This window comes from Pipistrellus kuhlii, unplaced genomic scaffold, assembly GCF_014108245.1.
Source record: "Pipistrellus kuhlii isolate mPipKuh1 unplaced genomic scaffold, mPipKuh1.p scaffold_m20_p_6, whole genome shotgun sequence".
NCBI classification, from domain to species: domain Eukaryota; kingdom Metazoa; phylum Chordata; class Mammalia; order Chiroptera; family Vespertilionidae; genus Pipistrellus; species Pipistrellus kuhlii.
Genome location: NW_023425562.1, coordinates 54,138,531 through 54,161,281, shown reverse-complemented (window position 1 = coordinate 54,161,281; position 22,751 = coordinate 54,138,531). Strand labels below are relative to the sequence as shown.

The window sequence follows — 22,751 nt, the reverse complement described above, 5'->3', positions numbered from 1 at the left end:
CCAGCCAGGGCCCATCCTCCTGGCCTGTCTGGGCCCCAAGAGTGACAGAGGCCACAGGCTGGCAGGCAGGGCCCCTCCTCCTTCGTCTCCCTGGGGAAAGGAGTCGCAGACAAAGGGCAGAGCAGAGACAGAACCACCCCAGAGCCAAGGTCTGCAGCTCACCGCCTCCCCTCCCTGCCTGCCCTTGGGGAGAGTTTTGTGAAGCGTGAGCTCCCTGGGTTTCACTCAAGACCCCGCAGGGCAGACCCTTTAACTAGGAACACATTCCTCCCCTCCCCTCTCGGCCCAGATAACCAGATAAGGGCCTCTTTGATTTCCAGTGTGTTTACACAGGCTGTGGCCCCACATCTTGGGAAGGATCGGCCACATCCAGGCAAGTCAGGACGCTTCCGGGTGGGGTGAGGGGAGACGGACGGACGATGGACGGGCGGACGGACGGAAGGCTTACCTGCTCCTGGGAATTCATCACGCGCAACTTCATCTGCTTCAGGTACGTGGAGGTGAGGGGCATGTTGTAGTCAATGATCCCGGAGACCAGAGGAGAGGGAGGCTCGTTTTCTGGCAGGAAGAACAAAGGGAACTCCTTTCAGTCTGAGCGGCGGGCCACGGGGCAGCTCACCCTGTCACCCACACAGAGAAGGAGGGAACGGCCCGAGGCCACAGACGGCAGCTCCTCCACCGGGACTGGCCCGCGGATGTGGACTGAGGTGCCAGTGTTTAATAGGAGAGTTCACATTTTAAAACGCGGGGATGGTTGGCTTTGAAAAACGGAAGGTCTGGTCACCCTGGGCCCGTATCCCCACTCGAGGAACAACCACTGCAGCTGTGCAGCAGCCACTGCTTTTACAGGGGGGGGAGCTCTCCGTTTTGCCACAGTCCCCACCGCTCCCTAGTGTTTTGCACACTTTCACTCAGTTATGACATTGGCCAGGCCCCTGAAGGCATTGATGTCTCCAACCTCGAGCTAAGCTGCTCTCTCGTTCGTGGTGCACACATGCTGCCGCCACCCGCCCATCTCCTACCCGCACCGCACCCCCCACAGCCCCGTCAGGTACCATATGGCTCACAGCTCTGGGCCTCCACCCCCAAAATTCTGGTTCCTCCTTTATCACATGGAACATTGTTCCTCCCATTTATTGCTTTGTTGTCCTAAAGATCAAAGTAATGTGTGTTCTTTTTTTGTAGAGCATTTGCAAAGTGTGGAAAGATGTGAAGAAAAAAGGAAAAAAAACCATAATTGCATTAAGCAGCTTGGCATATGCTTCTGTTTATTCCACCACAGGCCACCCCTCCCCGTGATTTCTCTTCTTCATGCCCTTGATATCAGAATGCACACAGAATATTATAGTTTGCTTTAATTTTTTTTTTTTGTGTGTGTGTGTGTTTAACATTGTGTCATAGGCATTTCCTTCACGACCAAAAATCTTGTTTTGGCCCTGTCCGGTTTGGCACAGTGGATAGAGCCTGCAGACCAACGGGTTTGATTCCAGTCGAGGGCACATACCTTGGTTGCAGGCTCCTCCCCGGCCCAGCCCCTGGTTGGGGTGTGTGCAGGAGGCAACCAATTGATGTGTTTCTCTCACATCGATGATTCTCTCTGTCTTTCCCTCTCTCTTTCACTCTCCCTAAAAATCAATGGAAAAATATCCTTGGATGAGGATTAACAAAAATGAAAAATAAAAAAATCTTGCTTTGCTTTACAAATGTAATTTTTATAGCTGTGTACTATTTTACCATAGTTTATTTAAGTGATTCCCTTATGAATGACTATTTATGTTGTTTCCCATTGTTGACAATTATAAACAACGTTGGAAGAAACATATTGTCCCAAATTTCTCATCATTTTCTTTTAAAAACAAATTCCAAGAAATGGAACTCATGGGTTGAAGGGCAGGAATATTCGGTAACTCTAAAATCTCTGGCCGAGCTGCCTTCTTCAAAGGCTGCTGCCATGGGAAATCCAGTCAATGGACACGGCCCCCGTTCTGCACCTTAGGTAGCCCTGTGGGTGGCACCAGGGGCAGATGAAAGTAAGTCAAGGAAGATAGGAAGCAAGATGAAAAGAGAGCCCATCACTTCTCCCAGCCCGAGTCCCTCTAAGGATGTTTTTGCTATGACCAAGCATGAAGGCCTGGAGCCACCTGCTGGGACCCATCTTATTTAGTGACCCTGCTTTTACCCTCCCCCTGAGGCAACAGTTTGGGATACCTGTTCTCTGGCCTCCAGCTCCTGCCTCCAGAACTCCAGGCCAGAGTTCTCCCTGGTGCCCATTCTGTTCATGACCTGGGACTCGAGTGTATGAACAACACTGGGACTGGCCGAAGCCTGCACTCCACCATCGCCACCACCAAGAGATGGGGTGAAGCGGAAGCAAGGGACAGGGCCCAGGTGGCAGAATGCAGAGGATGTCCACGGTGATTTGCTAAACCTGCTGCTTAAGTGCCGGAGCCCAGGCCAGTGTAAGCTTGAAAACACTACGCTGAGTGAAAAGCCGACACAAAAGGACAATGACTGTGTGGTTCCACTTCGATGGAGTATCTAGAGCAGACACAGTCAGAGAAAGTAGGATTGAGGTTACTAGGAAGGGGGGTGGGGATGGGGAGTTATTGCTTCATGGGTACAGTTTGTTTGGGGTGATGAAAAGGTTTTGGAAATAGATAGTGGTGATAGTTGCTCAATCACCTGAAAAGAACTAATGCCACTAAATTGTACACTTAAAATTATTAAAATGGCTAGCTTTACATTATATTTTACCGGAACATGGAAAGGAAGGCCCCTGCGAACAAGGGGGAGGGACATGAAGGGGAGAGGGAGGCTCCTCACTGGCCAGGACAGAAAGGCCGGCAGAAAACGGGGTCCGTGCCAGCGGGGGCTGGAGACTAGGGTCTATTTTGAGGCCGTGTGACCACACAGCCTAAATCACATTTCTTACCAAATTTTACAAAAATGAAGAGCTTTGTTTAGCTTTTTAAAGCTATGTTGTCACACACATAATTTTTGTGTGTGTGTGTGTTTTTGTTTTGTTTTGTTTTGTTTTTTTTAATCCTCACCTGAGCATATTTTTCCATTTGATCTTTTGGAGAGAGTGGAAGAGAGAGGAAAAGACAGAGAGAAACGTCGATGTGAAAGAAGAACATGGACATTCCTGACCAGGGCCCTGGCCAGGGAGGAGCCTGCAAGCCAAGATGTGTGCCCTTGACCGGAATTGAACCCGGGACCCTTTGGTCTGCAGGCCAATGCTCTACTCATTGAGCAGAACCGGCTAGGGTCCGCTTTTGTGTTCTTTGATGAGGATTTTTGTTTTCGAGGAAGAGGTAAATGTCACTAACATAGAATGTCTCAGAAATTTGAACGGATCGAACTTTTTCCCATAGAATTCTTCTTGGTTTGGTGGCGGAAGGGCTCTCTGACACGGATGCACAGGACCCTTTGACACAGACCGGTGCTGTGGGGGACTGGCGTTGTTCCAGGGTCCTCACAGCCTCTTCTCCTTGCTGTCCCACCGTCAACCCAGACGGCCTGGCCCCCCAAATGTGACGGGGGGAGGGAGGGATACAGTATGTGGGGCAGACAGTCCAGCGACGACACTGAGATGGTGTCACTCAAAAGAGCCGTGGCTCCCGTTGTCAGATCATGGGTCTTAGGAGGAAGAATTCTGCCATTTCCATTTCGTTTCCTCAAAGACGGGGTTTCTGGTAAAGAGCTGTTGGACAATATGGGGTGTGAGAAGGGTCCCTGGCCAGGGCCGCAAGTGCAGGCCGCACCCCGTGTCACGGAGATTCAGTGTTTGGCCATCCTGAGATGCCACAGCTGCTCATGAGAAGGTCTCTTTAATGAAGTCAGACACAGCTTGGTTAGAACAAAAAAAGCAATAGCTGGGATGGCACTATGGAAGGCTGAAGACGGGGTCTTCCTTGGCCTGCTCCCTCCCGGCGTGTCCACAGACCAGAAACTGCTTCTGCTGCCCAGAGCTGAGCCTGGAGGGCTCACAAAGGAGAGGCAGGAGCCCTTGGCTGGAAAAGCTGGGACATCCGGAAGCACACACACACACACACACACACACACCCATCAGAGGTCAGTATGCAGGGAAATGCTCACGTCTGCAGTTCCAGAAGGGAGAGCTCTGTGGGGGAGGCGGGACCTTGGCGGGCAGGGGACATTCCAGGTGAGGGAGTGCGCCAGGGAGCCGGCTGTGGGAGGTCAGAGCTCAGCCACAGCACAGAACAGTGGGGAGCCCCGTGGCTCTGGAGGTGACAAATGCCCCCACAGCGAGGACCAGCTCAGTGGGAGGGAGATAAGGAGCCGGGGCCAGGGGAGCTCTGTGGAGGGGTCAGGCGCTCACAGGTGAGATAAATGCCAGGATGGGGGATGAGCTGAGACGGACACATGAAGGAGGACAAGCGGCTTCCGGGGCTCTGCTGAGACGGGACAGGCCCCTGCTGTGATTGACACACACAGTGGCCGTGCTCCAGCCACCGCGAATAATCCGACCCCACCGGTGAGTTAGGAGCTAGCAAGGGTCACGGAGCCGAAATAATCCGGCAGGCTGCTGGTGAGAGAGGCAGAGGAACCACCCAAAGGAACGTTTCAACACCTCCTTGCCAAGGAAAACTGAAACCAGCCCACGCGCAAGGCCGAGTGTTACAGGCCTTGAAAATAACCAGCGATGCAGAGGTTTTAGCGAGGCCAAGCCACACAGGCCGAGCTGAGCGCTGACCTCCACAGCCGGGCCTCAATGGCATCCATTAATCAGTGCAGATTTCTCCTGAAGTTCTCATGAGCTTCGCGTAAGGAGTGGTTCTGGGAGCTGGTGGCAAGAGCTGTTCCAGGCCGGGTGGGTGTTGAAGGACATGGCATACAGGAGCCCTGAGACGAGCCAGCCTGTCATGGGTCTAGGGTGGGACTGCTGGCCAGTCCATCCGAGCTCAGAGGAGAAGGAACTCATGGCGGCTCTGTGGAGAGAGGGTCTGAACGGGACTTGTGTTCACTCAGCTCACAGCCATGAGCACTCGCCGGGGGCTCCACACAGGCTCTTCTGCTGGATGCTCCCAAGAGCTCCCTGTGGTGGGCACCGGCATTAATGCCCCCTTTTACAGGAGAGTCAACAGCACGTGGAGAGGCTGGGCAATCTCCCATGCCCCCCAGCACGTGAGGATGAGAGCCGGGGAGGGCAGGCCGGCCCGGAGCCTCTGCGCAGGCGCAGACCGGGCTGGGAGCGGGGCACCCGGGGGAGCCAGACCCGCGGCGTTGGGAGCCACACGGAGGAGTCTGGCCCGGTCGCAGAGCAGCCTTCTTCTGCGTGGAGACGCTGTCACGGAGGAAGGAGCCTTCCTGTAGGTACCTGGCACTGCCCACTGCTAACTCCGCGTCTCAGCCACACAAACAATATTTTGTCACGTCAGGGGAAACAGAAACGTGCCCCCAGAGACCGGTTTTCATTTTCTGTCTCCTCTCCACCTGGACTTGCTCAGGAGCTGGTAGGAGAAGAGCGTGGAGTCGGGCGGCCCTGGAATTTCCCATCCTCGGACTTCCTGATCCTCAGCAGCCTCCTTTGTTTGTGCTTCTGGTGCTGGGGGAGGACCTGGGACTGTCCAGGCCCCCATGCTTGGCCGGGGACAAACTGCTGAGCAGGGAAGGCTGCGCTGCTTCCTTTCTTTCTTTTTAACACTCGGCCAGGATGCGAGGCATTCTCCCAGCAGCCCCTCAAGCACTCTCCATCCTGTTCCCTGTGCCCCTCCGGCCCCACCTTCCTGGGACAGGAACACAGGGCTGGCCTCTGTGGCCAGATGCAGGCTCTGATTTCCCTGTGGGCGGGTGGGAGAGGGAGGAGGCAGGGCTGGCCTGGCAGGGGCGCCTGTGAAAGGGGTATGACTGCATCCAGAGAGGCCAGCATGGCGGGCAGAGATAGGATCCCAGGCTCTCAGCCGGGGCAGGAGAAAGAAGAACGTGCCAGCTGGTCAGGGTGGTCCAGGCGGCTAATGCCTCTGGCTGTTAAGCAGACAGGGAAGCTTTTCAGAGCCTAAGACTCTCCTCTGGCCGCTGCCAGAAACAAAACCCCTTCCTTCCCTTTGCCCAGCGTCCAGGCTGTGGGCCCAGGGTGCCCACCCGGGTGGGGTGACTGATTGGGTGTCTCCCTGGGGGACCACCTGGACGCTGGCAGTCTTGTGTCTGGGTTCCATGTGTAACAACACGGGGTACAGGCTGATGCTCCCACTGTACCAGGCGCCCTACAGATCACGGTTGTTTAATTCCGCGGAGTCCTTACAATAGCCCAAGAGGGGAGTGCTGATGAGAAGATAAATCATCTTGCCTTCAGGGGACCTTGGACAAGTGATTTCACCATGACACCCCTCCGTGCCTCCTTCCCTCAGCTGTGAACCGGGACAGATGCCTCAGAGGCTCCTGGGAGCTGTGCTGAGCGGGCGAGGTTCAGAGAGGCCCTCTACCCTGCCGAGGGGCCCCCAGCAGGAAGCAGAGTTCCCTGCTGCACTCCTCACCCTGCCCCCTCACCCACCTGTGCCCTCCCGTTCCGTCCTAACTGCTTCCACAGCAACTGAGTAGTCAGGTACAGACCTGCTCGCCTGGGGGAACGGAGGCAAGGCCGAGCTCACGCCCCTCCATGGGCGCCCGAACCCTGCCTCCTGTGTCTGCCGTTCTCCCTGCCTGGAGAGCTCGGCTCCCGGGGACAAAGGAGCGGCGTTCCATCCAAGGACAAGCAAGGATGAGGCAGGCACAGCCCCACTCTGTCTGCCCTCGATCCTGCCTGGAGCAAGCCCCTGGAAAGAGAGGCTCCAGCCGGAGCCCACAGAGCTGGTTTATATTCTAGGCGGCTCCTTCCGGGCTGTGTGCTCCCTCCCTCCCTCCTCCCCTTCCTCCTCCCCTGGGGTGGAGGCACGGTGATGGCAGCTATGAAAAAAACAGGCTGCTGCTGTGCTAGCATCGCCCTCCCAGCCATGCGGAAGCCCACAGATGAGGCGTGGAACGGCCTTCTCTGAGGACTGGGGGAGGTGAGGCTGTTCTCCGCCCCAGCAGAGAGCGAGGGGGCAGCAGAGATGGAGCCTGCAGATACCGGAGCAGCCCACAAAAGGCCCCTCTTGGCCTTGCCTCTGTTCCCCCAGGCGAACAGATTCTGTGTCTGCCTACTCCAGTTGCTATGGAAACAATTAGGCCAGAACAGGAGAGGACAGGTGGATGGGTGGGCACCCCTGGGACGCAGGCCCGGGAGGGGTGGGGAGTGCAGCAGGGAAAGCCCTTCTAGTACCATCTCTAGGCACCAAGGGCTGCCTGGGCCCAGGGGTGACAGCCAGTCGGCCGGGCCAGGCCACGTGGGGCAGGGCCTCACTCCAGCACCAGGGTTATCACAGTCACGGCAGCAGCCACAGGCCACCCCTCCCGGGCCTGCCTGCGCCAGGCACTGAAATGGACCCTCATCCTCATCAGCTCCCGAGGCGACTGCCATGATTAACCCCATTTTACACCCGAGGAGCTGAGACTCAGAGAGACGAAGTCACCTGTCCAGGACACACCTCTGCTGAGCTGCAGAGCTGAGCTTTTATTTAACCCATCCAGTGTGGCCCGGAGGCGCTGCTCTTAAACCAGGAGCCCGGCGTTTATGAGGGATTAGCTAGATTTGTTCCTGTCCCTCCAGCTTTGGGAGCTGTCTGACGTACTGGCTGCAGCAGCTGTGGTCTGCCAACCCCCTCCCCTCTGGGCAGGAACGCCTCTGCACCCGAAGAGCTGGCTGGTGTCAGAAATTGTCCCCGATGTTCATGCCTTAGGGACAACCAAAATGAGGGAAACCCTACTCGACTCTGGCGCTCCGGGCCCTCTGTGGTCACCTGTTTGGGCTTCGTTGTTGGTTTTCCCTTTCCAGGCTTGTAGGGTGGCACCTGAGTAAACTGCTCACCCCGCATTCTGAGTCTGTTCCCTTCCCCAGGCAAAACAGCCATGGGCTGCGGCAACCTTTGCAGGCCTGACACCCAGGAGCAGCCCAGAAGCCCTGATAACTGCCACACGTGGGCCCTGTATCTCAAGGCAAGTTATGCCACATCCGTCAAATGTACTGGCCCATCTCACTGGGCCTGCGCCCCCTGTGGACAGATGGGCCTGAGACTCCCTGGGGGCCTCTGGGATGTTCGCATTAGGCCTGTGTGGGGGACTAACCTGGGGGTCTTTGCTACATCTCACTGTGTGGGCAGAGCTGGAGACCATGGATGTCGGTCTAAGGGCCCAACATTGGCTGGTCACAAGTGCTTTGGGCGTTTTAAATCCTAACCAATCCCCCTTGATTTCTGATTTGTACACAAGGAGAGACAAACACTTAGGGTGGGTCTGCTCCTGGCAGTTAGGTGGCTACAGGGCAGGGCTGTGCTCCTGTCCTCCCAGAGCTCACAAGCCCAAACCCACGGGGCACTGCTGAGGGTGAGACCCGGGCGGCAAGAATCACAGAGCTTAGCGAACGGGGCAGGCGAGCGGAGCCTCGTGGGAGAACTGGGGCCTGGGCCAAGAAGGGCAGTAGGGATGTACTATTTGTTTTTCAGTGAAACTTGCCTTTAAAAACAACAACAGCCCTATCCAGTTTGGCTCAGTGGATAGAGCATCATCCCATGGACTGAAGGGCCCTGGGTTCAATTCTGGTCAAGGGCATGCACCTCAGTGGCAGGCTCTATCCGGGAGGCAACCAATTGATGTGTCTCTCTCACATCAGTGTTTCTTTCTCTCTGTCTCCTCCCCGCCCCGCACTCTCTCTAAAAACCAATGGGAAAATACCCTTGGGTGAGGGTTAACAAAACAAACAAACAAATATAAAATAAGGCTCTCTGGGCAGCCCCATGGACCCACAGCAGCCTCTGGGAATTGTGACAACTGCTGTCTGTGCCGGCCCTTCTGGGGAGAGCCTCTCCCTGCACAGCCTCCCGCTGGCCAGCCTCCAGCACGCCACCTCCTCCCCTACCTTTGGGCTCCAGGCCGTTGGAATTAAAGTGCATCCTCTTCTGACACTCAGTGCAGCTCATCAGGAACCGGGTCACAGCCTCTCGTGGAAGGAAGGCGTATGTCTCTGCAATCTGGGGAGAGAGGAGGCTCGTTGTTATATGGACCCGAGGGGAGCTGCTTAGTCACCGGTCAGCAAGGGATGTGCTTGCACTTGGTGGCAGGCACTCGGCCCTTGCCAGGAAGGGCAGGGATTTGAGGAGCAAGGGGCAGGTGTCCTCGATTCTCAGCCATGGAAATGAGTCAGTACTTCTGCAGAAACTTTGTTTTTCAAATTTGAATAAAATGAAAAAAGCAAAGCATTTAAACATTATTTAGTCTTTAACCTATATTCTAGAAATATTCCTCTCAGAACATTTCACTACCCTTACTGAAAAATGAGCTCATGAACATCGCTCTAGGGTAGAATGAAACTATTTCCCCTCCTGGAGATGGATAAACTGAGACCCATTAATAAATCTACAGGCTCCAGGCCTGTGACCAGAACCCAAGGTTCTACAAGCTATTTGCTGCAACAACTCACGGATTCAGAACCTTTTTAGGGAGAGCTGTGAAAGGCTAATGCCGAGGGATCAGATTTTTCAAACAGGACAGACTCTTAGTGCCCCCATGTTCCAAGTTAGGTCATGAGGCCCAGAGAGGCGAACCTATTGTCCTAAGGCCACACAGCTCTTTAGAGGCAATGCAATGCCCATGTTTCAGGTCACACCACCCCATACCTGCCTCCAGAGGGCCTCCCCCAGCTGTGGAGAAGAGAAGGAGGGTGGGGGGTGGAGGGACGCATGGGAGAGAACACAAGAAAGAAGCTGGGTGGGGGAATGGGGAAAGTGGGCTCCTTGGTCCGCCCCTCTCTTCTTGCTCTGGGTTTTGGGAAACCTACTGGCCCTGGTTTGGCCGCCTGAGGGGCCCAGAAGGGTTTCTGAGGCCCAGGTTTCTTGGCTGAGGCCCATAGCTGCCCAGTTGCTGGTTTTTGCCCATTTCCCAGAGCCCAGGCCCTCCCACTCTTCTCCACTAAGGGGCAGCATCGATCCAGCATTCCACAGTCCTCGCTGCTACCCAGCTGGGAAAGTTGGCCCAGCTGCTCCTTTGGGATGCACAAACGCCCCTGCTCCATCTCTGTGGTGGCCAGGGGGCTGGGTAAGGTAGGGCGGAGTGGATGGATGAGGTGGAGGTGGGGATATAGGAGGTCCAGGGCACCCCAAGCTGCAGCCAGGCCCTGAGAGGACCAGCTCCGTTGTGCTCCCAGCTCAGCCAGCCTGTGGAGCACCAGGGACCACTCCTGCCTGGCAGCTGGCTGCAAAAGCAGAGTTAATTTTGGTGACACAATTGTTATTTCTCAGCTGATTTGATGCTCTGCGGAGCAGGCAGGCTTCTTGATGAGTTATCTCCCTTCCAAATTCCCTGTCTGATTGCCTTTCTTTGGAGGTCAGGGACAAGGGCAAAACCCTAGTCTCTGACTGGAGCTGGTGGATGGGAAGGTGATGGTCAGCCACACACCAGTCCTGCTTAGATGTAAGGGCTGAGAGATGGAGCTTCCCTGCCACCCACAGGCACATCTTCATCCCAGCCCAAAGCTGCTGGGAAGTCTTAGGGGAAGAATCCCTCTTGGGCCTGCAGCGTTGGGAGGGGTGGGCCTTGCTGAAGGGCTAGTGGCTACCGGAGTAAAGCAGAGGGCTATGGCTAACTTGGGCCAACCAGATGACCCTACAGGTGCCCCGAGGCATGGTATTCCTGGCCAGACCTCAGAATGGCTGAACAGAGGACTTGGGGAGGAGGCTTGCAGTCTCCTGGGGAAATGAAGGGAGGTTCATACCGTAGGGACAGCCCTACTTCTCCACACGGAGCTCACTGCCACTGACACCATTTTTTACATGGCTCGGCGAGGGCCTTCCTGACCTGGCTGTTCTGCTGAGGGCTGTCCGCTGGCCCGCTGCGTACAGGAATGGTTTCCAGAGAGGGTTCTGACACAGGTCAGAATGGTGGCCCCAGCTCCCCTGGCCTCGCAGACCCAGCAGCATGCAAAGGCTAGCTGGAGTGCCACATGAAGGAAGGGTGCTGGTACATCGCCCTTTGACCCTGCGTTCCACAGGGGGAGGAGGGGTTGGCCCGAGGCAGATAGGTGAGAGGTCCTAGGAGCTGTCTGAAGACCAGGGAGGAAGCCCTGTCCAGTCTTGCATGGCTAGAATGTCTGTAGCCTTGCTAAGAGCTCCCTGGGGAGTCAGCCCAGCTCTGCACTGCTGTGGGGACCTGCACGGAGGATGCTCCCCCCAGCGGGCATCCTTTGGTGCACCCTCCTGGCTTGTGCATGTGAGAAATGGAACCACCATTTCTGTTCGATGCACAGACGTCCAAGGCCACAGGATCACAGGTGGAGTTAAAACGAGAAGGACAATCCCAGCGGTTGTTCTAGTCGGTAGGATGGTGGTTTTCAGATAGTTTTAGAGCTACCGGCACTGTTCTGGAAATAGACTCTTACGCTGAGGTCCAAAACATGAAACAGATAAAGATAGAGCGGCCGTGTTTAAGGGAAGCTCCAGGACCCCTGTCTCTACCTAGCTTCCCTCTGCTGCCGTGGGGGCTGCTGCCTTGCTCTCCTCGGGGCCTTCTGCATGGACCCCGGCACTTACACGTGAGTTTGCCTCTTAGTTTTTCCTAGTGATAAAAACCAAGAGAGATTTTGCTGGCAGGAAGAGCAGAAGCTATTTACAGAGTCGCTGACTTGTAAGGCTCCATTTTCGCTCCCCAACTCGGAGGCCGACAGAGACAGATGAGGCCAATCGGGGGGATTTGCACCACTTTACAAGATCCTCCTTCTGCCCTGCGGGTGGATTAGCACATTGTGGACCTGGAGTAGCTACTGACCACACCTGGCCCCAACTCCAAAGTAGTCTGGGCATCCAGACCCGGATTCTGGAAGCTGACCTAGCCGACCAGCATCCTGGGGGCGAGGGAGGAAGCAAATGGGTTCACACTAACCCAGATGGGTGCAGGCTCCAGGAGAGCCCCTGGGAAGGGACCAGTCCTCAGCGTGGGTGCAGGGAACTGGGTAGGACCGCTTGGAAACCTCCCCAGGCCCCGGCATTGGCAAGACCTCCTGGGGGTCCTCTGGCCCTCAAGTCACAAGGCATCAGAGGCAAAAAGTAAGGCCGGGCTTCGTACCCTAATTCCCTGTATTAACCCTTATAAATGGCTATCTACTCTTTGCTCATATACCTCCAGCCTCAGAAAGCTCAGTATCTGATCCTGATCCACTGTTGAACAGTGGTCGGTGCTAGAAAGTTATTTTTCCCTCTGAAGAATACGCCTCTTTCAATGCCCTGAACAAGCTGACCCATCTCCTCTCCAGTCCCCCGCCTCCCGCAGGCACCCCAGGCCTGTAAGGATCCGGAAGTCCCAGTTGCCCTGGAGATAAGGCAGTCCCAGGATTCAGGTTTGGCAAAACACAGAGAGACAGGTCCCCAAACATCTCAGCCAAGAGCCTGGCACCAACCCTGTGGTGCCAGGCTGTCCTCTCTGCAGCCAGCAGCACCGACTTTCCTGGGAGCTCCCCGTCCACAGGTCCGGGGGGGGGGGGGCGGGCAGGGCATGAGCACGAGTGAGCCTGAAGAGTTAGGCTTGGATTGAAGAAATGGCAGATGAAACGAGGGGGACAAAAACATCCAGGCACCACCCCCACCCCCAGAAGGGAAAGGGTGGCACGGAGAAGGGTGACAGATGGGGGAGAGGGGGAAGGGAGAGGAGACACACGGGAGGAGGGAGGTACGGCGGCCTCCTTGGCCTCACACCCGCTGCAGGAGGGCCCTGGCCTGTTCCCCTCAGCGCTGGCCCTGCTGCTGAAATTCCAGCTCTGCGCGCAGCCCAGCTGGCTCGCCGCCAGTCATGTGCCAGCTCCAGGCTGGGCAGCGGGAAGTGGGGCACGCGGCGGGCATATGGCCGAGAAGCCAGGAAATGCAGAGCAAAGCCTGGACGGCCGCTTGGCCCAGGGACGCAAATGCTGCCAATGCCAGCCTGGCTCTGCCCTCTCCACAGCATGGAGCCCACAGCCCCTGGCCTTCCTAAATCTCTAGGGGGGCCTGCAGGTGAGGCCTGGTGCTGGACACCAAGGGGACCCAGGAAATCACATGGTCTGGCTGGCTCAAGCCCATCTACCTGGACAACAGCAAGTCGTTGGCCTTACTAGCTGCCCACAGGGGTTGTAGAAAGGTAGGCTGTGTAGAGCTCAGAGTGCAGGCTCTGGGGCCAGCTACTTTGCTCTGCATGTCAACTGGGTGGCCTCAGGCAGATTATACGTCTCTCTAGGCTCCATTTTCCTAATCTGTAAAATGGGGGTAACAGCACCAAGAGCTGGTGATGGTCAGTGCTGGGCACAGGGCCTGGCACGTGCCACCAGCCCAGCACTGGCAAGTTTAATGCTGAGCAAATGTGCTGGTCTCATCGCTACCACATTGGCCCCAGGCTGGCCCTCCCTTTGCCCATGGCCCTCTGGTGGAAATACCCTCATGACTCCCTGCCCACCACTTTCCCACATGGCAGGAAAGGCGGGCCAGGTGTATAATAATCTGCTTCCCTCAACCTGAACCTCATCTCTCTAAGGTCCTTGGCACAAGGGTCCCTCCTTAAGACTCGTTTAGGGCAAAGGCCATCTTCTGAGGACAAGGACACAGCAGATGGTTGGATTTTCTTTTCTTTTTCTTTCATCCTCACCTGAGAAGTAAGGATATTTTTTCTTGATTTTCAGAGAGTGGAAGGGACAGGGGAGGGAAGGAAGGGAAAGACAGAGAGTGGAGGGGAACATCAATGTGTTAGAGACACAGCTATTTGTTGTCTTTCCCTCACGCCCCAATAGGAGCCAGGGATTGAACCTGCAACTGAGGTATGTGTCTGTCACCGGGAATCAGACCCGAGATCCTTCAGTCCACAAGCGGATGCTCTGACCACTGAACAACTGGCTAGGGCTTGATTTTTTTTTTTTTTTTAAATCCTCACCAGAAGATATGTTTTTATTGATTTTAGAGAGAAGAAGGGAGACAGGGAGGAAGGTAGGGAAGGGAGAAAGAGGGAGAGAGAAAAAGAGGGAGAGAGAGAAACAAAGATGTGAGGAAAATATAGATGAGTTGCCTCCTGTGTGCTCCCCTGAACTCGCAGCCTTTTGGTGTATGGGACAGCGCTCCAACCAGCTGAGCCATCCAGCCAGAGCAGATGGTTGGGTTTTTAAAAAATCAGGCCTTATGGAAAAATTATAGACTTACACAGGCCACCTCCACTGCAGTCCAAGGCTACCTACACAAAGAACTTGGGGTGGAGGGGTGTCAGTCTGCCCTGGGTGAGGCAGCCAGAGGGCAGGTCTCTAGGAAAACAATGAGAAAGCCAACACAGATGGGGCCTGAGGACACTGGCTGACTACCACGCAAGACAAGTAGCTTGACTCTCTGGGTCTCAGTTTCCTTGACTGAAATGGGACCACAGCCCATCACAGGATGGCTGTCAGCCTTAAATGAAGGTAAAGAGCTTGGCTTTCCTGGTTTAGTGGTGGGCACTGGACAAACGGTTCAAAGCTGTGCATAAGCCATGGTGATGGGCGTCAAGAGGGAAATGGAACCAGAACACAGGCAGATCCCTCGTGCTTGAGCTCAGGCCATCATCCCGTCCACCTCCCCATCATCCCGTCCACCTCCCCACCATCCCTTCCACCTCCCCACCATCCCTTCCACCTCCCACCATCCCTTCCACCCCCCCCATCATCCCTTCCACCTCCCCACCATCCCGTCCACCTCCCCCCATCCCTTCCACCCCCCCCATCCCTTCCACCTCCCCACCATCACTTCCACCCCCCATCATCCCTTCCACCTCCCCATCATCCCTTCCACCTCCCCACCATCCCTTCCACCTCCCCACCATCCCTTCCACCCCCCACCATCCCTTCCACCTCCCCATCATCCCGTCCACCTCCCCATCATCCCTTCCACCTCCCCACCATCCCGTCCACCTCCCCCCCATCCCGTCTACCTCCCCACCATCCCTTCCACCCCCCCCATCCCTTCCACCTCCCCACCATCCCTTCCACCCCCCCCCATCCCTTCCACCTCCCCACCATCCCTTCCACCCCCCCCATCCCTTCCACCTCCCCACCATCCCTTCCACCCCCCCATCCCTTCCACCTCCCCACCATCCCTTCCACCTCCCCACCATCCCTTCCACCACCCCCCACCATCCCGTCCACCTTCTCCCCCTCATCCCGCTCCAACCTCCCCACCAGCCCGTCCACCGCCCCATCCTTCCACCTCCCCACCATCCCTTCCACCCCCCCATCCCGTCCACCTCCCCCCAAACCTTCAACCCCACCCCGCAACCCCCACCCTCCCGTCCACCTCCCCACATCCTTTCCACCCCCCCCATCCCTTCCACCTCCCCACCATCCCTTCCACCCCCCCCATCCCTTCCACCTCCCCACCATCTCTTCCACCCCCCCATCCCTTCCACCTCCCCACCATCCCTTCCACCCCCCACCATCCCGTCCACCTCCCCCCATCCCTTCCACCTCCCCACCATCCCTTCCACCCCCCCCATCCCTTCCACCTCCCCCCATCCCTCTCCCCCTCCCCACCATCCCTTCCACCCCCCACCATCGCTTCCACCCCCCACCATCCCTTCCACCCCCACCATCGCTTCCACCCCCCCACCATCCCTTCCACCTCCCACCATCCCTTCCACCTCCCCACCATCCCTTCCCCCCCCACCATCCCGTCCACCTCCCCCCATCCCTTCCACCTCCCCACCATCCCTTCCACCCCCCCCATCCCTTCCACCTCCCCCCCATCCCTTCCACCCCCCACCATCCCTTCCACCCCCCACCATCCCGTCCACCCCCCCATCCCGTCCACCTCCCCAGGTGTGACACTCCTCTCCTTTAGCAATAGAGCTGTCTCCCCCTTCTGCCTACCCACAGCTCAGCATGCTGGCTCCCATCCACCTTCTTCAGGAAGCTCCTGGCTCAGCACAGTATCCGCAGGGACCTTTGCTAAACACCCAGGTAACCAGGCTCTTGTTCCCTCCTAGTTTTGGAGACATTTCTGTTTTGTTTTTGTTTTTCTCTCACAACTCCCCACCCCAAATCAAACTGATTTCCTTGGGGCTGGGGCCAGGTCCTCAGACTTTTCCTGGGGAACTCTCAATACTGACTCCACAGGGCGGTAGGGGATAAAAAAAAAAAAAAATCTCACCCATAGAAAGCACTCAGGACAGGCCTGGTACACAGTAAATGCCATGGAAGCATTTGCCCTTATGATTATTATAATCTAGCCACACACAACCCCTGCCCCTCAGAGCGGCAGAGTAGGCTGTGAAGGCTGGTGTGTGTGTGTGTGTGTGTGTGTGTGTGTGTGTGTGTGTGTAAAGCAGAAATGGGGAGAGAAAGGCTTCCCTCCTCCCCCCAGCCCTCTCTTCCCCTCCCTCTCACTCCCTTCAACCTGCTTCTCCTTTGTGCTCAGACCACAGAACCCGCCCCCTGCCCCGTGAGCCATCTCTGGCTGCCATGCCCTTGCCCTGTGCCCCCCTGGGTCCCCAAAGGCCTTTCATCACGCCTCAGCTCCCCGCCCCGCCTCCCCCCTCACCCCCCCCCCCAACATGTGCGGAGCCCATGGCCTCCTGCCAAGGCCTGGGGCTGCCGGCAGAGGCAAGGGACAGAAATCTCACCGCTCGGTAGGTTTTCTTCTGCCCAGCGTGCTTGGGGGCTTTGCCTGGCTCCGCTGAGCTCTCCACATGCATTGAGTAGATGATGTCAAAGAAATCTTCCACCACAGCGACCCGCTTCAGAGAGATGCCCTCCGGCTCCGACAGGCCATCTGCCCCCTGCGACAGGGTGGACAAGCTGTGTTAGTGTCAGGGACGATGGCGGGGTGAGAGCTGTGCCCTCAGGATGGGCAGCGGGCCGGGGGCAGGTCAGTGCTGCTCTCTGACCCCAGCAAGGTCTCTGGTGATAGATGGAGGGGGATGGCCAGGGGTGGAAGGAGCCCACAGGGATGGGGAGGGGGGGGAGAGGTGTACCAGAACCAGGGTGGCTGCTGCTACTAAATCTACCAGGAACAATGGGCAGGGAATGACAACAACAAAAATACAAATTAGAGAACCGAGAGGCTCCGTGTTCACCATTTCAGACAGATTGTGCCAGACTCAGGCGGGAGCTCTCGAATCACACGCTGTGCCAAGAGCATCCTGGAAGTCTCTGGGGAGGGGGCGCTAAATAGATGCAGCCACATCAGGAGCTCGCCAATTAGCGGTAACCTTTCACTGTGGTCCTGGGCTGGGGTCCCGGGGGACCAGCGTGGATCACCTGGGTGACTCCCGCCTCCACCCTGGCCTTTCAGAAAAGCTTTCACCAAGCGCACCCTCCCCACTCCAGCGGCTGAGTGCCAGCGACAGCACCCGGGCTCTTTGTGTGCGGTGTCGAGACTAACAGACATGCGGCCACGTGGAGGTGGCAGGGCCGTGTGAGCAGGGTGGCCGCACTCTCCCCCCGCCCCCCTTTCTTGTCAGTCTGGCAGGAGTGCTGTCAGCTCGCCCGACAAGGTGTGCCAGGATGGAGATGGGGTCCTTCAGCTGAGGACCTTCTGGGCCAGCACCTGTCCTCCCCCATTAGTAGGGCTAGGGTGGAAGAGGGAGACTGCAGGGTGTGAGGCTGGGGGATGTGAGGATGGGCGGGTGCTTTAAGGGAGCGGACGGCTCAGTAAGTTTCTTATTCACAGGGCAAAGGCTACACACAGGCTCAGGCACACCTGGCTCTCAGCCACATCTCCCCAAGGGAAAAGCTTGGAGGTCTCAGGGGGCTTCAAAAACAAAGAGGAAGCTGGGGCACCATTTGGAGGGAAAGTCTTTGTCTGAAACACAAATTTCCAAGACAGTTCTTTCCCAGAGGATCCTGCTCCAGAACCATCAGCTCTGTGAGGGTATAGGCTGCACCTGCTGGCTCACGGCCTTCTCCCCGGCACCTAGGACAATCCTGGGCGCACAGCAGACTGACTGACTGGTTACAAGCAGCAGCCAGGCCATGTAGTTTAGACCAGCTACTCCCTACTGTGAATAAGGCCCCATCATTTAAGTGGTTGTGCGACCCTGAGCAGTTATTTAGCTTCTCTGAGCTTACGAGCCTATATCTGGAAAACGGGGGAAACAGAAGAACCTCTCCCAGGAGCTACAAGGGGGAAAAATGAGATCCGTGTGTAGCACTCAGCACCAACCCAGCCCGTAGGAGCTGCTGGGTAAATATTGCCATTAAGCAGTGCTATGTCATTTGCCAAGTCTCTCCTAGCTTGGGCTGCACACCACAAGCCTGGGAGGTTGTCAGACCCGCCGGCGGTAAGGTGGATGGGAAGCGGCACCGCTGGCTTAGTCCCGAGGTCTCTGCAGTCTGAGGGGAATAGAGGCTGTGCTGAACGGGATCCTTGCTCACAGCATATTCTGGCCACAGACAGAGGTTAGTTTTATCTGGCAACTTTCCCAACATGCCATGGCGGGTGAACAGAGTTGCTAGTGACCCATTTGAGAGCAAAATGGGGGAGGGAGGGAAGGCATCTGGGCATTTGAAGTGTAGGGTACCAAACCCTAGAGCTAATGTTTGGTGACCATGGGCGGTGACATCACTGGTCCTGCGCAGACAGTACTGCCAATGGCTTCCTTCCTGGTCAGGATCCATTTCAACGGGGACTTGTCAGATAGCAGTGTGCATCTAGGGTGCGCGTGCGCATGCGCATGTGTGTGTGCGCGTGTGTGTGTGTGTGTGTGTGTGCGCGCGCGCATGCGTGTGTGTGTGTGTGTGTGTGTGCACATGTGTACTTGCAGGTGAGTGCGGGTGGGTAGCTACTTGCTGGTCCTGCTTCCTTGTTGTGAGATTGGAGGCAATCTCCTCAACCTCTCTGAGCTCCACTTATGAGATTGAGCTGTTAAATTCCACGATTCATCTGCTCCTAGACCCTCTCAGCAGTTATTGTTCTCTCTTTCCTGGGGGTATCTGAAGCCCCCCTCCATAGTTCTGGTCCATTTGTAGACAGGGCTTATCAGTGACAGACTCATTCATTAGCTGACTTGTTACTACCCAGCATTTTGGGGATCTTCAAATATTGCTGTGTCAGAGTTGGGTGGCACAAATGTTATGACAGGTCAGTTATAAGATACTTCTAACCAGGGGTTCATATTGGCAAAAACAAACAAAAGAATCTTTAAGAATTAAAATATAACTGGGTTCCCATTTTTTGATCTGATGGTGGTTACCTAGGCTTGTTCAGTTTATAAAAAGTCATTAATCTGGACACTGGATTTAACTGCTTAAAAGTGAATAGGCCTCTCTGCTCATACTATTGTTTTAGGCTACAGATACTTCTGGAAAACGGAGATACACTTTGGTGGGAAGGAATGAAGAAGGAAATCTTGTGGATGACAGTATTTTAAGAAAGGTGAGTTGGAAAGTGCTCCCTAATCAGGTTGTGATCTTGGGCAGGTCACTTCTGGACCTCTTGAAACTCAGTTTCCCCACCTGTGAAATGGGCCTAAAATGTCCTAGTTGGATGTTCCAAGGATTATGTGAGAATGGACATCAGGCATTTGTCACATACAGGACTGCAAACATCCATCTCTTCCCCCTAGACCCACTGAGTGTGAACAGGTGACGGTTAGGAATCTGCTCTTATCTCTGGGCCCTCTGGTCCACTCAGGCTACGGGACGGGGCCCCCAGGTGGTATCTACCACAAAGAGAGAGTCGTATGTAGGTCCGAAGTAACACGCTAAGGCTGTCCCACAAACTTGCAATAAGCCTTCCTAAAGTCAAGGTGTCATTAATCAACCTGGACCAACAGGGAAACACTGTCCGGCACCTGTCCTAGGCCTGTCCTAGCTTCCACTTCCATTCTCAGGCAGACACGAGTAACCAAAAGCACTGCACCGGGTCCGATGTGACCAGAAAGTTGTCCCAGAGAAACACTTCAGTGGAGCATGTTTAAGAGCCCCCCGTTTAAAAATTGGTTGTGATGCCCCCTGATGTTCACACCTGGATCCTATGGTTGGTCTAGCTCACCTGTAGACATGCTCACAGGAAAGGAGAGGGCCTAGAGCAACCAGAATTCTCCCCACACACCACATGCAGAGCCGCACCTTGAACTGTCCTTTGCGGAGCTGAGGCCACCTGGACACCCTAAGGGAAGGACACCAGGGTATCTGTGTGGCCTTCGAGGAGGACCCTGGCGGAGAACAAGGAAATCCCACGGCAGTCACGTGCCCAGACATCTCTGCCATGCCCTGCATCCAGAGAGGTAATAACCTTCATGCTCAATGCTGAAGGAGAGGCGTGCCTTCCCTAGCTGAGAATCCAGACTCAGCTCCACGGGGCAAGAGCTTCTGATGAAGGGACGGAAAGCACCTTCCCCACAGCTTTGGGATGCCGGGATGCCCTACCAACCACTTCTGCTCTGTACCCACATGAGCTTAATCTAATCCACTGCCCTCAGCACGCTGGGCCCTGGATTGACAAAGGAAGCTCACTTCATTTACAAGGCTGGGTAAAGAGGGGGCCTGGAGCCTCCTTACTGTACCCAGCTTCCTGGGAACACCAACCAGGAGTGATGGCATGGAACCCCGGATGCAGCACCCTCTGGGAAAAACCATGAGAAAAACACATGGACAGTTGTGAAAAACCGACCTCTGGGGCCTTCGCATGGGGAAGAATATTACCATGGTAACACACTCCAGCCTTTGGAACCAGCCAACTCCAAATAGCTGGCCAGACCCAGACCAACAAAACCCAGACATGGCAATCGTTTTAAAAAATTCATTGAGCCCCACCAGTGTGGCTCAGTAGTTGAGCATTGACCTAAGAACCAGGAGGTCATGGGTCTATTCAGTCAGGGTACATGCCCAGGTTGTGGGCTCGGTCCCCAGTGCGGGGTATGCAGGAGGCAGCTGACCCATGATCCTCTCTCATCACTGATGTTTCTATCTATCTATCTCTCTTCCTTCATCTCTGAAATCAATAAAAATATATTTAAAATAATAAAAAAATAATAATAAATCCATGGAGTTACTACCTTTCTTGGACACCATCATCTTTCTTAAACCCAGCCCATTTGGGTTCTAAACTAAAAACCCGATTGCAAGTCATTGAAGAAATCACCAAATGTTTAGGATAGTGGTCCTCAAAGTGTGCTTCCTAGGTCACCATCATCAACATCATCTGGGAACTTGTCAGAAATGCAAATTCTCAGGCCCCACGCAATACCTACCAAATCTGGGGGTTTTAAAAGGCATCAAATAATTCTGATGCATAGCCAATTTTGAGAACTGATGAATGTAATGTCTCCATAATTGAGACAGGAAGGTAACCACTAAGGAAACTGGCATTGACTTATTAAATACAGACATGCTCAGTGCTTCTAGGTCTAACATATTAATATTTTCTTCTTCAATGAAGGCCAATTTTCCTGATGGTGTGAACAAAAGAATCTTACTGGGGAACATTAGTATAAATTCAAAATACCAGCCCAGAAACTTAATGTGGATTATGAATAGAAAGGGTAGGAGTGCCCAGCATCCTGGCATCAGATTTTTAAGTCCTCTCTGGCACAGTTAATTACTACTTAAGCAGGTCATCCTTTGACAGGTCTTTTAGGGCTTCCTCACTTTCTTCAAATGATCTGAACGCTTAGCACAAGGAAGGCGGCTACATTCAGGGCTGCAGACTTACAAGGAAGACAGAACGCCTTCCGGAGCCATCGGATAGGCCAATGCCAGGTGGCCTCATGAGCTGTTGTCAGGAGTCATCCCTCAGGTAAGCTCGTGAATCCGACTGTATCTTGTTTGTATTCCACTAAGCCAATTAAATGGACCCCTGCCCTTGACGGCAGGTGAGGTCCAAATGCGAATGGATTGCAGTTCTGTCATCTCCATTGGAACTCCCAAGCCACTTGCTGATAGTAAGTTACACACATATCAAGGTGGGCTCGTCATTTCAGACCACCATCCCCGTCTTAGTGGTGTATGCCTTCCAGCAATGAAAAAGCCATGGCTGAGAGGAGATGGCTAAATAGCGGGGACATTTCTCAACTGGGCTCCTCAGGGAGAGGAAGAAACCACAAAATCCTTAGGATGTGCCCTTTGGGGGCATTTCAGATCCAGCTTTTGACAAGACATAAAAACCAACAAGACTGTCATCAGAGGAGAAGGTCAGTCAGCAGAATCCACCACCGGTGTGCAAGGTGACTGTGCAGACAAATGGGAAGGTGCTCCATCCTATCTGGGCCAGCCGGCTGAGTGGCCGAGATTACAGGCAGAGGCTACCTCGGATACGAGCCACATGCTCTCCTAACTTCTCCTGTCTTTCAACCACACTTCAACAAAACCAGGCAGGACCAGCGTTTGGAAGTTTGGGTAGCAATTTGGGGGGTAGGGGTGGTGGTGGGGAGAGTTTCCTACAAAGTCCCATTCTAACCCCTGGCAGGACTGAAAGAAGACCTGAGGGGAGGAGCCAGCCTCCGGCAAAGGGTTCTCAGATGGAAAGGAAAGAGGTGAAGAGAAATTTAAAAACCAAACAAAACGGAGAGAACAGGAAGAACAGAAATTCAGAGTGGAGATCCTCACCCAAATCTCCAGAATTCTCTCCTCATAACCCCCTAGAGAAGCCAGTCTTAATTGTAAAGGGCAATCAGATGATTGAGAAGAGGGTATTGCTTAAGTGGGACAAAGACAGTGTTGCATGTCTCTGGATTATGAATACTACCTA

At 55.0% G+C, this 22,751-nt stretch overlaps 1 protein-coding gene across 5 annotated transcripts in view; it reads right to left on the bottom strand.

Moving 5' to 3' along the window:
- Positions 1-22,751, bottom strand: part of NOL4L (nucleolar protein 4 like) — a 126,633-nt gene that overhangs the window by 59,922 nt on the left and 43,960 nt on the right. For 4 of the 5 annotated variants that reach the window (XR_006740365.1, XM_045574887.1, XM_036418768.2 and 1 more), the window contains exons 2-4: positions 16,684-16,839; positions 8,954-9,065; positions 449-558 (exon numbers count right to left, since the gene is read on the bottom strand). Coding sequence is in view for 3 of the 5 variants with exons in the window: in XM_045574887.1 (XP_045430843.1) it covers positions 449-558; positions 8,954-9,065; positions 16,684-16,839 (378 nt within the window). In the remaining 2 variants the exon portion in view is untranslated. Of the gene's footprint in view, positions 1-448; positions 559-8,953; positions 9,066-16,683; positions 16,840-22,751 lie in introns of those variants that run through there. The other variant, XM_045574891.1, reaches the window with a different exon arrangement.